Source organism: Diabrotica virgifera, chromosome 4 (genome assembly GCF_917563875.1).
Source record: "Diabrotica virgifera virgifera chromosome 4, PGI_DIABVI_V3a".
NCBI lineage: Eukaryota > Metazoa > Arthropoda > Insecta > Coleoptera > Chrysomelidae > Diabrotica > Diabrotica virgifera.
In genome coordinates this window covers 106,158,955-106,174,509 of record NC_065446.1, presented here as the reverse complement: position 1 = coordinate 106,174,509, position 15,555 = coordinate 106,158,955, and the positions used below count along the sequence as shown (strand labels likewise).

The following is a 15,555-nucleotide window of genomic DNA, read 5'->3' as shown; positions in this document are numbered from 1 at the left end:
TCACTAAGTACCTACTAGAAAAACAATAGGTATTCTTTTTCTCATGATCATCTTTCAGTGCGTCACAGTTTTTCGATTTCTCTCTAACGCATTAAATTGTATGTGACAGAAAAAAAGGCACGTCTGGGAATACTTCGGTAATTATTCTAGTTCGGTGATTATTCTAGTTGTCGATAGATGGCGCCATAATCAAAAAAGAATTATTTATTAAATAAAATAATAATATTATCAATATAATCTGTACAATTTATAAGACTATACAAATGAAAGAAAATACCATTTTATAAATGCAATAGACACAATTGATTTGGTTTTATTCCAAATTGAAAATAAAATTTGACAACTGTCAGATTTAACTAAAATGTCACGTTAGAATAAATGTCATAAATGTGTATTATCACGGACTTACCTTTTTTTCTATAATTTGTGACGCACTGAAAAATGTTCATGAAAAGGAGAATAAGTGTTAAACACTACTCAATATTCAGTCTCAAGATTTTTTTTGTTGGTTTTTTATTCTATTAAATGCAAAATCATATAAAAATATCTTAATTGAGCAACCCTCAAATATTTATGGCTCTAAAATAATAGCTTGATAACAATATTGACAATAAACCTTTAGTTAGAGCATGTATTAAGTAAGAAATTGCTCTAAGAACAAAAACCTGTAGGAATGTGTGTGTGTGTGTGTGTGCTTGTTTTTGGCTTGGATGCAAGTTCATTTGCCACAGATTTTTTTATGTCATAATTATCAAGTTAATTATGACATAAAAATATATAATTATATAGGGTAATAAAATAAATTCATATTATAAACATGTATAAATATATATTATTACTTTTGAGAAAACTAACTAGCAGATTTAATATGTTCATATCAGTGGTACAGACAACATTATGGATATGGTAAGGTGATAAGTAATTCTTTTGAATAAGTGATTGTGTTACAATTTTTTGTATTTAAGTTATAATTATTGCAATTAAAAAATATATGATTTAAGTCTCCGAAAGACCCACAGCTACATAATGCATTTTGTGTTATACCTAATTTGGATAAGTGAGCAGGAAATTTGCCATGGTTTGTTTTAATACGAAATAAGCAGGCGGAAAATAATTTAGAGTGTGTGTGCATTCATTTAAAATAAGAAGAACCTGGCAATTTTGGATGAATACTAAAGTATGGGTTGAATGATGAATTTGCTTGATTAATATATTGATTTTCTCATTGCGACTGGATGTTAAATTGTATAATATTTTTGTTATCTCTTTCAGTAATTATATTACAGAATTCTCCCTCTGTAATTGCAAGTTTAGCCAATTGATCAGCTTTTTCATTACCCATTATCCCTATATGTCCTTTTACCCAAACAAAAGTTACATCAATATTTTGAAGGTATCTTTTAATGTCGCATAATATTGGACATTTTAGCGTCTCGAATTTAGTACTTTGAATAGACATCAATGAAGATTGAGAATCTGACATAATAACTGCTTTTTCAATATTTTTTGATATTAACCAACTTATTGCTTTTTGAATAACAAATAATTCTGCAGTGTATATACTGCTATGTTTTGGGAGCTGATACAATAATCATTGGTTGGCGGTTTGAATAAACACGGCACAACCGACGCCATCTATCGTCCTAGATCCATAAGTGTAAAGAGTAGTTATGTCTTTGTCTACAAAATCTTCTAGTACGGAATTTAGTATTGCTTTGTTGATTTGTTTGGACTCTGTATACTTCGGTGTTATGACTATGTTTTTTAATTAATTGCATATAATTTATGTTAAACATTGGTAGTTTTTTATAATTGCCGTAAGCAACGGAAAGGTGTTTGATATCAATAACAGCTTCTGCTAGTGGTGAACTGTTTTTAAATTTCCAATATTTATTGGTTAGGTCTTCGATTGCTAATTTGTTTAACTTGTCTATCATTGTAGACTCCCGAGTTTTTAGTTTAATAATATATTTTTGGGCAAGCAGTTGTCTACGGAACCGTAATGGTTGTTTATTACATTCAGCTAATATAGCATTCACAGGTGTTGATTTCATTGCCCCCATACAACTCCTAGGACATTTGTACTGGAGTCTATCAATATATAATAGATTTGTGTTACTCGCGGATCCGTAGAGACAACATCCGTAATCCATGATACATGGATCGTATATAGGCTCTGTAAAACATAACTGCAATATCTGGAGTGGCGCCCCATTTACAATTTGTGACATATCTTAATAATTTAAAACCTTTGTCACATTTACTTTTGACGTACTGCATATGTTTAGTCCATAATAATTTAGTATCTAGAATTATGCCCAAATATTTATATTCATTCACCACTGCTATGGTATGCCCACACAAGGCTAGGTTCCTCGGCGAGCGCAGCCTGTGCCTGGTAAAGAAGAGAACTGAGCATTTTTCTGTTGATAATATCATACCAGTATCGTCAGTCCACTTAATTGCAGTTTGCATCATGGTTTCCAAAGCCCCTACACAACCATCATATGTTTGTTGGATGGAATATATAATATCATCCGCAAATTGAATGTAGTGAATTCCGTGAATTTTGTTAACCAAGGAGTGTATATCAGCTGAATATATATATTAAAAAGTGTAGGACTTAATATAGAACCCTGAGGTATACCTTGATAGACAGTTCTGGGGCCATGTAATACGTTATTATGATCCCTAATGTAAATATTGCGCGAGTGATAAATCTGCATATGGCATGAGAAGCATTATTACTGAGACCAATATTTATCATTTTATTTTTTAGTAAATTTAAATCCACGGAGTCATATGCACCTTTTATATCAAGAAATAGACTAACTAAATATTTATTTTCTGAGAGTGTCATCTGAATATCATTAACTAAATGGGTAACTGCATCTAAACTACCACAACCCCTACGAAAACCATATTGATTTTGCGGCAATAATGCATTTCGTTCAATAAACCACTCAACACGTGTTTTGATCATTCTTTCAAAAGTTTTTGTATAGAGTTGGTTAATAGAAAGTTATGCATGGAGCATGGAAAACCACTCGTAAAACAATTGTAAATCATTTACATAATGTGTACATCTGGCATATAACAATGGATGTGTGCCAAACCAACAAGTTTTAGCAAACAGTTTTAACAACTCTTGTAAACAGAACTAGTGCACTTTCTTCTATACTTTTCTATAAACAAGAACCTCAAAATTGTATTTATTACAAAACACACCAAAATCACGGGTTAATCAGATTTTAAATTATTTAAAAAAATTTAATCAATATAGCAAAGAATATAGACAAAGTACAAAAAACTCAAAGAAGTACCACAAAGTTTTTTTTTATTAAAAAGGTCAAAATAGAACGTGTTTTAGCTCAGCACAAGCCATTATCAGCTTAAATACAGGAACACAAACATCTAGCCCAGTAAATGAACGGGAAATTCGACGATACCGTGGAATTTTCAGGGGCAACTCTGAATTGCATGAAATTTTGGATTTAGGTTCTACTTACTCTCCACTTCAAAGTTGAAATTGTGCCGTTGGTTGCTTTTACTTGGGGGGTGACAGTCACCCCTTCTCGGGGGTGAAAAAACATATGTTCAAGATAAGACCGGAAATGGATAAATTGACTGATTTTAAGCAACTTTTGTTCCATAGTTTTTTACGTAAGTCAATACTTTTCGAGTTATTTGCCATTGAAAATGTTGGTTTTTCGACAAAAAAACTACGTTTTCAGACGGTTTTTCGCAAATAACTTAAAAAGTCAATATTTTATCGAAAAAAATGTCCTTAGCAAAAGTGTAGCTTATAAAAGACCCAAAAAAAATGGTGTATCAGTAAAGTCTATCAATCAAATAAAAACAAAGTTGTAGCTCATGAAAAATACGTTCTTATTCGTCTAATTCCAAATCGAATATTTCAAGGTGAAATCACCGAAAAATTAAGCACTTTTCGGGAAAAACCCATTTAAACTTTTTTAAAGTGTTTATAAAAAGCTTTGTTTTAATTGTTAACAAAAGTTTTAGCATTAAAAATAAGCGACTTACGCTCAAAATAAAGTTGGCCCTCTTTTTTTTTGTAAAAAATCATGAAAATCTCGCCGTGTTTAGCTCCCCAAATGCAATTAATCGCTACAGCTTTACAAACAATTTACTTACCTATCTATTTTTTATATGATCTGTCAGTCTCACCGGTTTAAAGTGTTTATTTTTGAAAGGGTTATAATTGAGAAAGCTTGAATGGGTCACTAGTCACGAGTGTATGCAAATTTTGAACAGCCATATCTTAACCTATTTTTGTCTTACGGAGAAACAAAATGAAACTAGCATATTTATAATAGCAAAACCTATATTTTTTTACTCTTTAAGATTTTTCTTATCACTAATACTTTTTAAGTTATTTTGAAAAAATTAAATTTTTCAAAAATTTTTAGAAATTTTTTTTTTACTTTAAAACCAAATGTTTTCAAAAACAACCACTTCGAACCAATCAAACTTACAGATCATATAAACAATACACATACAGTTAAAATAGATGGTAAAGCCAAACGATTAATTTCATTTAGGGTGCTAAACAGAGGGATGTTTTCACGATTTTTTTTACCAAAAAAAAGGGGCCAACTTTTTTTTCAGTGTAACTCGTTTATTTTTGATGCTTTAAACTTTTGTAGAAAACAAATAATAAGCTTTTTTCGATACTTTAAAAATGTTAATAAGGTTTTCCCGAAAAACGCTTCTTTCTTCGGTGATTTCGCGTTGAATTATTCGATTTGGAATTAGACGAATAAGAACGTATTTTTCATGAGCTACAACTTTGCTTCTACTCAATTTGTAGACGTTACTGGTACACCATTTTTTTCGTTATTTTATAGGCTACACTTTTGCTAAAAATATTTTTTTCGATAAAATATTTACTTTTTGAGTTATTTGGGAAAACTGTCTGAAAACGTAGTTTTTTTGTCGAAAAATCAACATTTTAAATCGCGAATAACTCGAAAAGTATTGACTTACGTAAAAAACTTTATAGAACAAAAGGTGCTTAAAATAAGTCAATTTATCCATTTCCGGCCTTATTTTAAACACGCGTTTTTCACCCCCGAGAAGGGGTAAATGTCACCCTCCAAGTAAAAGCAACCAACGGCACAAATTCAACTTTGAAGTGGAGGGTAAGTAGAACCTAAATCCAAATTTTCATGCAATTCGGAGTTGCCCCTGGAAATTACACTCCAAAACGGTCATTTATTGGGCTAATCAAGGACTGACCAGAACAGGAAGGAGAAAGAATCAACTAGTTTACATGACACAATTATTGTTACACAAACTTCATCGTTATTGGTGTTAATCGATTTTCAACATTTTGTTATAATTAAAAACTGTAAAATTGTGTAGAACATCTACATGCGGAGGAACCATCTTGTGAACAGATCAGGTGGAAAGTCTTTACAGGACTTTGATGTAAACTAGTTGATTCTTCCTCCTTCCTGTTCTGGTCAGTCCTTGATGTTTGTGTTCCTGTATTTAAGCTGATGATGGCTCGTGCTGAGCCGAAAGGTGTCCTATTTTGACCTTTTTAATAAAAAAAACTTTGTGGTACTTCTTCTAGATTTTTGTACTTTGTTACCTCGAGACCACATTTGAGAAATATGGATACTTCTCTTCATGAAGAATATAGACGATAATAGAACAATTTTCCCTGTAACTGTTCAGTATTCCTTTTGTGTTGGACATGATGTTGAACTCAAATCTCAAATGCCTAACAACTTTAGATATTTTCCTTTTCCTATCCAAATACGATGTGGTCGTGTGCATTCAATACTAACCTTAAGCATTGTAAAGTTTAATCGCTCCTTTCCCACTTTCCTGCAAGCCTTTGTGCAGTCTCTCTCTGCAAAAGTATTTTGAAGAGACAAAAACCGAGATAATTTTTCCCATTTATACTCTCTTTCTAGGAGTCTTTATTGTTTACATTGAATTTTTTACTTTTAATGTTAATCTTTGTGGTAGTTTTTAAAAGGAAAATACAAAAAAGAGTTTGACTTTAATTTATTATAAGAAAGAAAACACGATTTTTGTTAGGTCCGTGAAGTTGGCCCGAAAAAGTCTGAAAAAAAATGTGACCATTCGATTGTCCATTGATTGTCCAGGTTTGTCCATTGTGTTATTTCGTTAGTCCAGCCATCAATTTTTTTTAGAAACAAAAAATTTTTTTCAGGCTAACTTTACAAATCCACAAATTTTCGAAAATTCTCTTGCTGTATTGTTTGTCCATCGTTAGTCCATGTTTGTCCACCGCATAATTTTATTTGTCCACCCACTGATATTTTTAAAATAAAAAGAAATTTATATATATTGCTTACAGATAATAGGTCAGTACTGCTGAAAAAGTACTTCAGACTCCATGGTTCATTAGAACGAATGTTTCTGCGGGTCCAGAATCCCAACTACTCGATTGTCCACCCCCTCGCAGCGTTTGTCCAACCCCTTAAAGTCCGAAACGACACCCCTGGAGATTGTAATTATTTTTTTTTTAATTCTGAATTCGGGCTAACTTCACGTCCGCTTAAATGCGTATTTAAACGTTAATTCGGGGACAGAATCCCAACTACCTGTTTGTCCACCCCTTCGCAGCGTTTGTCCAACCCCGTAAAGTCCGAAACGAGCCCCCTAGAGACTAATTTTTTTTTTATTCTCAATTCTTGCTAATTTCACGTCCGCTTAAATGCGTATTTAAACGTTAATTCGGGGGCTGAATCCCAGCTACCCGTTTGTCCACCGCTTAAAATGCGAAACGACCCCCCTGGACATTGTAATTATTTTTTTATTTCTCAATTCGGGCTAACTTTACGTCCGCTTAAATCCATCTTTAAACGTTAATTCGGAAGCAGAATCCCAACTACTCGTTTGTCCACAACTTCGCAGCGTTTGTCCAACTCCTTAAAGTGCAAAAGGACCCCCCCTGGAGATTGTAATTATTTTTTTTTAATTCTCAATTCGGGCTAAATTCATGTCCGCTTAGATGCATATTTAAACTTAATTCGGGGACAGAATCCCAACTAACCGTTTGTTCACCGCTTCGCAGCGTTTGTCCAACCCCTTAAAGTGCAAAAGGACCCCGCTGGAGATTGTAATTATTTTTTTTAATTCTCAATTCGCGCTAACTTCACGTCCGCTTAAATGCGTATTTAAACTTTAATTCGGGGACAGAATCCCAACTACCCGTTAGTCCACCCTTTCGCAGTGTATGTCCAATCCCTTAAAGTGCGAAACGACCATCCTGGATATTGTAATTATTTTTTTTATTTCTCAGTTTGGGCTAACTTCGCGTCCGCTTGAATGCGTATTTAAACTTTAATTCAGGGGCAGAATCCCAACTTTCCGTTTGTCCACCGCTTCGCAGCGTTTGTACAACCCCTTAAAATGCGAAACGACCCCCCTGGACATTGTTATTATTTTTTTATTTCTCAATTCGGGCTAGCTTCACGTCCGCTTAAATCCATCTTTTAACGTTCATTCGGGGGCAAAATCCCAACTACCTGTTTGTCCACCGCTTCGCAGCGTTTGTCGAACCCCTTAAAGTGCAAAACGACCCCCTGGAGATTGTAATTATTTTTTTAAATTCTAAATTCGGGCTAAATTCACGTCCGCTTAAATGAGTATTTAAACGTTAATTCGGGGACAGAATCCCAACTACCTGTTTGTCCACCCCTTCGCAGCGTTTGTCCAACCCATTAAAGTGGGAAACGACCTCCGTGGAGATTGTAATTATTTTTTTGTAATTCTCAATTCGGGCTAACATCTACCCGTGGCTAATCCCAACTACCCGTTTGTCCACCCCTTCGTAGTTTTTGTCTAACCCCTTAAAGTGCGAAACGACCCCCCTGGAAATTGTAATTATTTTTTTTATATCTCAATTCGGGTTAACTTCACGTCCGCTTAAATGCGTATTTAAACGTTAATTCGCGGACAGAATCTCAACCACCCGTTTGTCCACCCCTCCGCAGCGTTTGTCTAACCCCTTAATGTGCGAAACCACCTCCCTGGAGATTGTAATTAATTTTTATTTAATTCTCAACGCGGGCCAACTTTATTAACGTTTAATTACGCATTTAAGCGGACGCTAAATTATCCAGAATTGAGAAATAAAATAAATAATTACAATCTCCAGGGGGGTCGTTTTGCACTTTAAGGGGTTGGACAAACACTGCGAAGGGGTGAACAAACAGGTAGTTGGGATTCTGCTCCCGAATTAACGTTTAAATACGCATTTAAGGGACGTGAATTTAGCCCGAATTAAGAATTAAAAATAATTACAATCTCCAAGGTTTCGCACTTTAATGGGTTGGCCAAACGCTGCGAAGGGGTGGACAAACTGCTAGTTGGAATTCTTCCCCCGAATTAACGTTTAAATACGCATTTAAGTGGACGTGAAGTTAGCCCGAACTAAAAAATAAAAAAAAATAATTACAATCTCCAGGGGGGTCGTTTCGCACATTAAGGGCTTGGACAAACGCTGCGAAGGGGTGAACAAACGGGTCGTTGGGATTCTGCCCTCGAATTAACGTTTAAATAAGCATTTAGGCGGACGTAAAGTTAGCCCGAATTGAGAAATAAAAAAAAATACAATCTCCAGGTAGGTGGTCTCGCACTTAAGGGGTTGGACAAACGCTGCGAGTGTGTGGACAAACGGGTAGTTGGGATTCTGCCCTCGAATTAACGTTTAAATACGCATTTAAGTGGACGTGAAGTTAGCCCGAATTGAGGAATAAAAAAAATACAATCTCTAGGTAGGTGGTTTCGCACTTAAGGGGTTGGACAAACGCTGTGAGTGTGTGGACAAACGAGTAGTTGGGAATCTGGCCCCGCAGAAACATTCATATATATTTTTTTTATTTTAACAATATCAGTGGGTGGACAAACATGGACAAACAATATAACAAGAGAGTTTTTGAATTTACGAAAATTTGTGGATTTGTGAAGTTGGCCCGAAAAAAAAATTGTTTATAAAATAAATTGATGGGTGAACTAACGAAATAACACAGTGGACAATCAATAGCCAATCGAATGGCGTCGGTCACATTATTTTTCATTACTTTTTCGGGCCAACTTCATGGTCCTATTTTTGTTAGGTATTTTCCTCTTCTGTTTTTCAATGTAGTTTGCCTTTAACTTAAAACGATTGAGCCTCTTTCACACCTTTTTTATTCCTTCTGGTAATTTTACTCTATCTTCCGTATAGTCTTTTGTTTCACCTAAGACATATTTTCAAAATTGCATTCCTTGAGCTGTTCTTTTAGTTTGAGAGTGGTAAAGTCACGCAGAGCTGCATTTGTTAAATATAACAGTTGGTAGATCAATTGGTGTTCCAATTAGTAAAAATATTGTCTGTGCAAAAACCAGCTTGTGAGCGGGGGCCTTTGCAAGACAAACCAGAGCGTTTTTTCATCAGATTGGCTTCAACAAAGTCCAACAGAACTGCATAGCACACATCAGTTATTGCTTTATACTTTTGCTACTAACCCCTCTTATACGGTGATGTAGGTACCCATGTGTATCATGCTTGATTGTGACACTGTGACATGCACACAGGTGTATCATGAGTTTGTGTTCGTCAATAAGTTGCTTATTTTTACGTAAAGAATCCAAATCTGCAATAAAAATTTGGGGGTCCCATTTAAGATTTTAAAGTAACCCCCACCCCACCTCCGCGGGGGGTCGTGTTTGGTACCATTCGATAGATTTTTCAAAAACATTTTGAAAGTGTATTTTGCAGTTTTTCGATCTGATGTTCATTTCGCGAAATATCGCGGGGTTTGTATTTAAAATTTTAAATTTACCCCCCACCCCTCTTCGTGGGGGTCATGTTTAGTACTATTCATATGTTTATTACTGATGTTCATTTCGCGAAATATTGGCTCTTTTTTTGTGAAACTTTTTGACTCGCCCATTTCCCTACGCACCGCTCAAATCGTCAGATTTTTTAAATATACACTCTTTTGCATGTACTTAACTTACAGCTGGTTCCTAAAAAAACTGATACGACTCTTAGTAAGATTTGATTATTTTGAGCAGTGTATGATTGGTTTGACATTATATTATATTTATTATGACAGGCAAATAATAAAATAAACAAACAAACAGCCATTTTTTGAGGTTGAACAGAACAAACGAAAAGAGGTTGACAAATTTTAAGATTTGGCAGTGACAGTGACAGCATGTAAATAATAAGTATTTATCCTTCAAAATACACTGCTCAATTTTCTACAAAATACGCTTTAAGAGTCGTATCAGTTTTTTTTGGAACCAGCTGTACCTTATCTTAATCTGACAATTTCGAGTATTTTTAAGGATAGATTTTTTTTTCGGGCCCCCCTTAACGAATTTCCCTGTGTTCCAAGAGCCAATATATGGTAGAGGTACAGCTGGTTCCAAAAAAAACTGATACGACTCTTAGTAAGATTTGATTATTTTGAGCAGTGTATTTGATTGGTCTGACATTATATTATAAACTGCGCGTCATCGAAAACGGGCACCCTAAAAAATGGGTAATATTTGAGGTTGCGTATCTCCTAAACCTGTTGTCCGATTTAAGTGATTTTTTGAATATCTTATAGCCTTATTCTTTGTCAATATCCCTGTAATAATATTTTTGCTAAACAGGTAAATTTTCATTGTATACCGGGTGTACGAATCAAACTGTGTTTTTTTTCTCAAAGTTCGCAACACCCTGTGAAATATCCTAGCATTTATAAAATACTGAAATTAAAACCAAACTATAGCCTCAGGTTTTCTCAACATTATGTTTTTTTATTCATTCGCTTATGTTGGATAATACAAAAGTTAGGTACTTTAACAATTAACCATGTTCTTTTTCAGTACAGGGTGTTTCTAAACAAGTGCGACAAACTTTAAGGGGTAATTCTGCATTAAAAAATAATGACAGTTTGCTTTATAATCGTATGTCCGCAAATACTTCGTTTGCGAGATACGGGATGTTGAATTTTTTCTTACAAACTGACGATTTATTTATTGCTTTAAAACCGGTTGAGACATGCAAATGAAATTTGGTGGGTTTTAAGAAGTAGTTATTGCACATTTTTTGACATACAATTAAGAATTTTATATTCACCATTGGCGTGCATACGGGTAATATGATCGGTCATATTACCCGTATGCACGCCAATAGTGAATATAAAATTCTTGATTGCAAGTCAAAAAATTCGCAATAACTATCTCTTAGAACCTACCAAATTTCATTTGCATATCTCAACCGGTTTTAGGGCAATAAAATAAATCGTCAGTTTGTAAAAAAAATTCAACATCCCGTATCTCGTAAACGAAGCATTTACGGACATAAGTTTATAAAGCAAACGGTCATTATTTTTTTTATGCAGAATAGCCCCTTAAAGTTTGTCGCACTTATTTACAAACAACCTATGCTGATGAAGAACATGACTAGTTGTTAAAGTACATAACTTTTGTATTATCCAACATAAGAGAATGAATCAAAAAACAGAATGTTCAGAAAACCAGAGGCTATAGTCGGAATTTAATTTCAGTATTTTATAAAGGCTAGAATATTCCACAAAGTGTTCCGAACTTTGAGAAAAAAAACACAGTTTGATTCGTACACCCGGTATACGGGTCTAGGACGTTTCATCGCCGCCGTTTCGATGCCGCCAGTTCGATGCCGATGCCGGCCGATTCATCGCCAGTCAATTAATCGCTATCTGATATATTTCCGAATTTTCGACAGTTACAATTATTAGTTATTTTTAGTATTAATTAGGAATTCTAGGAAATGCGAGATATGACGGCGATTAAATGGACTGGCGATGAACCGGCGGCATCGAAACGGCCGGCGATGAACCGGCGGCATCGAAACGTCCCATTCCGCGGTATACAATGAAAATTTACCTGTTTAGCAAAAATATTATTACAGTTATATTGACAAACAATATGGCTATAACATATTCAAAAAATCACTTAAATCGGACAACATGTTAAGGAGATACGCGACATCAAAAATGACCCATTTTTTAGGGTGCCCGTTTTCTATGACGCGCAGTGTATTTATTATGACAGAAAAATAATAAAATAAACAAACAAACAACAAACAACTGATTACATAATATGTTAATTCATATATTAAAATAATATAAATATCAACATCATATATTAAAAAAGGATTCTCTTCTAATCCGTCAAAAAGCGTACGATCTTAATGAGCGGTAGATATTTTTGGTCTTCCAGAACCTTGCTTTCTTTCGAGAGTTTCTTATTCTCTCCATCTTTTATTAATATTAAACAGTTGTGCTGCTTAAATTGAATTGGTTCGCTACGGCAGATAGTGACCAACCATCTTCTAATTTCGTTACAATTCTTGCTTTTAGTTCTTTGCTAGCATGTGGAACCATTTTTTGAGGTTGAACAAAATATGTATAAATCTGTACATGACTTTTTCAGTTGGTTTTTTCTTTTAACTCAGGGGACTGTGATAACTATGACTGAGAAATTTTAGTTATGAACCATCATACCCGCCATCACCATATTTGGTTATCCATATTTGATTGTATGGAAAGAATAAAAACAGTTGAATAATATGCTACATTGTATTTTATGAAATATATTCAGAAATATCATAAACTTTTCAGTCTGCATAGCTATGAATTTAATCACATAAAATTATATTTTCAAAATTATTGCCTTGTTTGGTTTTAACATTGATTCAAGCATAATCTCCATGCAGTAATAAAAAGTACATTAATTTTTTATATCTGCTCCATAAAATGTTTCTGGGTTAAATAATTTTCTGGGATTTTATAATGCTGTTTGTATAATTTTGTAGTTTTGAGGATCAATGCTCTCATTAAATTCAGTGAATTTGGTTACTACTATTCCAACTCTAAACAGTTTAGTAAATAGAATTTCTACAACTTTTATATACAAGTAAGAAGCTACAGTAGACTCCCTCTATAACGAAAACTGAAATGGCGGACTAATTACTTCGTTGTAAGCGGATCTCGTTATATCAGACAACAATAATATTGTGCATCCCACCAATACTGAAATGTTTTGATGCCTCTTACGTAGTTTATTAGGTATCGGTGGTCGACCTCAACAATGAAATTTGGCCATCGTAAAGTAAATTTCGTACAATATTCAATATCGGTCGATATATATAAACAAGAAGGAAAAAGTTTATTACCGACGCACAGTGGGGCAAGAGACAACATAAGTTGGCATTAAATCATTGTCGATATATTATGGCCAATTTTTTTTCAAATATTATAAGTTGTGTGTACATAAACAAAAACGATGTTTTTTCAATGTTTTCTTCTTCTTCTCAATGTGCCTATCCGTGCCGAATGTTGGCGATCATCATGGCAATCTTAATTTTATCTGCAGCAGCGCGGAAAAGCTGCACAGATGTTGTGTTAAAGCAGGTTCTGAAGTTCTTTAACCAGGATGTTCTTCTTCTTCTTGCTAGGCTTCGCTTTACAAATATTTTTCCTTGAAGGATGGCTTGTTCAAAAAGTGTTTAGCTCAAAATTTTCAAAGCTGCATGTCCGTAGTTACTACCGATATTGATTTAAATGATATTTGAAGTTTAGTCATTTTAATTTAAAATAAATCTACAGTCTAATTTACTTGTTTTTATGTAGATTTATTATCTAATATTATTTATATCTCAAAACAATTGTGTTAACATTATTTTTGAAAAATTGTTTAACCAAATTGTTCTTTAAAACCATTTACCGCATATTTATAAAAATAACATAAAATTTCGTAAGTAAAATATTGAAAAACTTAAACTACAGATCATCATCAGAATCATCAGATGTGACGTCAACATCTTGCACATTCGGAGATTTGAAACATAATATATTATGCACTAATTTGCAGTGCTTCACTGGCAGGTCTTCTAATTTCTTTCTTTTTATGTTTCTTTTGCTTCTGATCAGTGGATCACTACTAATCAACAAAAAGTGGAATACATCTTAATTTGTTTTGGATCTACTACACTTTCTTGAATTATTTTAATTGAATTATGCAAATAACCAAAAATTAGAATAGAGTGTTATTCAATTTAATTAGGTCAACATAACCTCACAAAAAATACAATTATAAAAAAAGGAGCAAATATGAGCAAAAAGTTAAAATGACTTTTTGAAGAATAATACTCAAGCTTTCAAAATAAAACAAAATTAAAGTTGGATCAATCTGGGAACACTAACAAATCACTTGCTCTTTTTGAAAAATGCATATTTTGATATTTTGTACAGGTAATTTTAAACAACATATTATAAGAGACTGTATTTACTTAATTATTATATCACATCTGTAATAATATTGTCACTTTCCTGAAGATCAAATATCCGTAGCCAATTTTACTGGTAAATTAACTTTTGACTTGAAATAAGTGGATCAAACGTAAGTCGAATCACGTTATCGCGGCCTATGCATTGTTAACACGGGACCATGTGCTCTTTGCGACGCGTCGCAACTGGTGGAGGGGGATTTAATGGGAAAAAAATGATGCCAAATCATATGTAGGATTGTGTACTATTTAATTAAAATGAATGCGACAGAAAATACTGCATTTGGTATTTTCATTTTATGCCAACTTTTTAGCTCTCCTGCCCCACTGTGCGACGGTGGAATTTATTACAACACTGGTCTCAATAAGCACACAGATGTTGGGCATTCCTGTATACAGGCAGTTATGGTATTTATTTATAGCCATCACCACGTCAAAAACAGGTAAAGAAACATATTCTTCGATTTCATTTTTCCTCGTTATAACCAAATATGCCTCGTTATAGAGGTGTTATAGTTCAATAGGAATTTCATGGGACATCTAGTGTACCTTGTTATAAGCGAAACCTCGTAATACCCGTGTTCGTTATAGAGAGAGTCTACTGTATTACTAAGACAAAAGGGTGTAACTATCATAATTCAATTAAAAAATTTTAACTAGCTTTAGAAATTAGCCGATTTTTTCAATTTTTTACTATGTATTTCAAAACCTATATCTACTAAATTCACAATCAAGATGCAGTAGAAATAAACAAACCAAGACATTCCAAAGTTACGAGGAGCACCCTCGAATCATGATTTTCAATGTATAAACTTTGTAAATTATGATTTGAGATTTATAGAATGTATAATACATTGAAAATCATAATTTGGGATTGCTCCTCGTAACATTGAAGTGCCTTGGTTTGTTTATTTCTACTGCATCTTGATTGTGAATTTAGTATAGTATTTGGTAGTTTTAAATGAAAAAATCTATTTGTATGCAATAAATAATTTATTTACTTAAAGGTAATTTAATTTATCTTTAAAGTAATACGCCAGTCAATGGGAGCAAGAATAGGATATAATATTACCTCCGAATTCTATCCTACTGCATGGATTTTAATGAAATTTTGGGCCTAGCCTCTACTTATCTCCTAATTCAAAGTCTACCCTATGCCGATGTATGCTTTTATCTTGGGGGGTGGTTCCCACCCCTTCTCAGGGGTGGAAAATTTTTTGGTTAAAATTATCACGGAATTC

The 15,555-nt window shown here is 33.7% G+C and overlaps 1 protein-coding gene across 4 annotated transcripts in view; it reads left to right on the top strand.

The window, feature by feature from the left end:
- Window positions 1-15,555, top strand: part of LOC114333326 (integrin beta-PS) — a 167,892-nt gene that overhangs the window by 11,483 nt on the left and 140,854 nt on the right. For 2 of the 4 annotated variants that reach the window (XM_028283183.2, XM_028283184.2), the window contains exon 1: window positions 863-906. The exons of the other annotated variants lie outside the window; for them this stretch is intronic. In XM_028283183.2, the coding sequence (XP_028138984.1) occupies window positions 869-906 (38 nt within the window). In that variant the 5' untranslated portion in view covers window positions 863-868. Of the gene's footprint in view, window positions 1-862; window positions 907-15,555 lie in introns of those variants that run through there. 4 annotated transcript variants of the gene reach the window in all.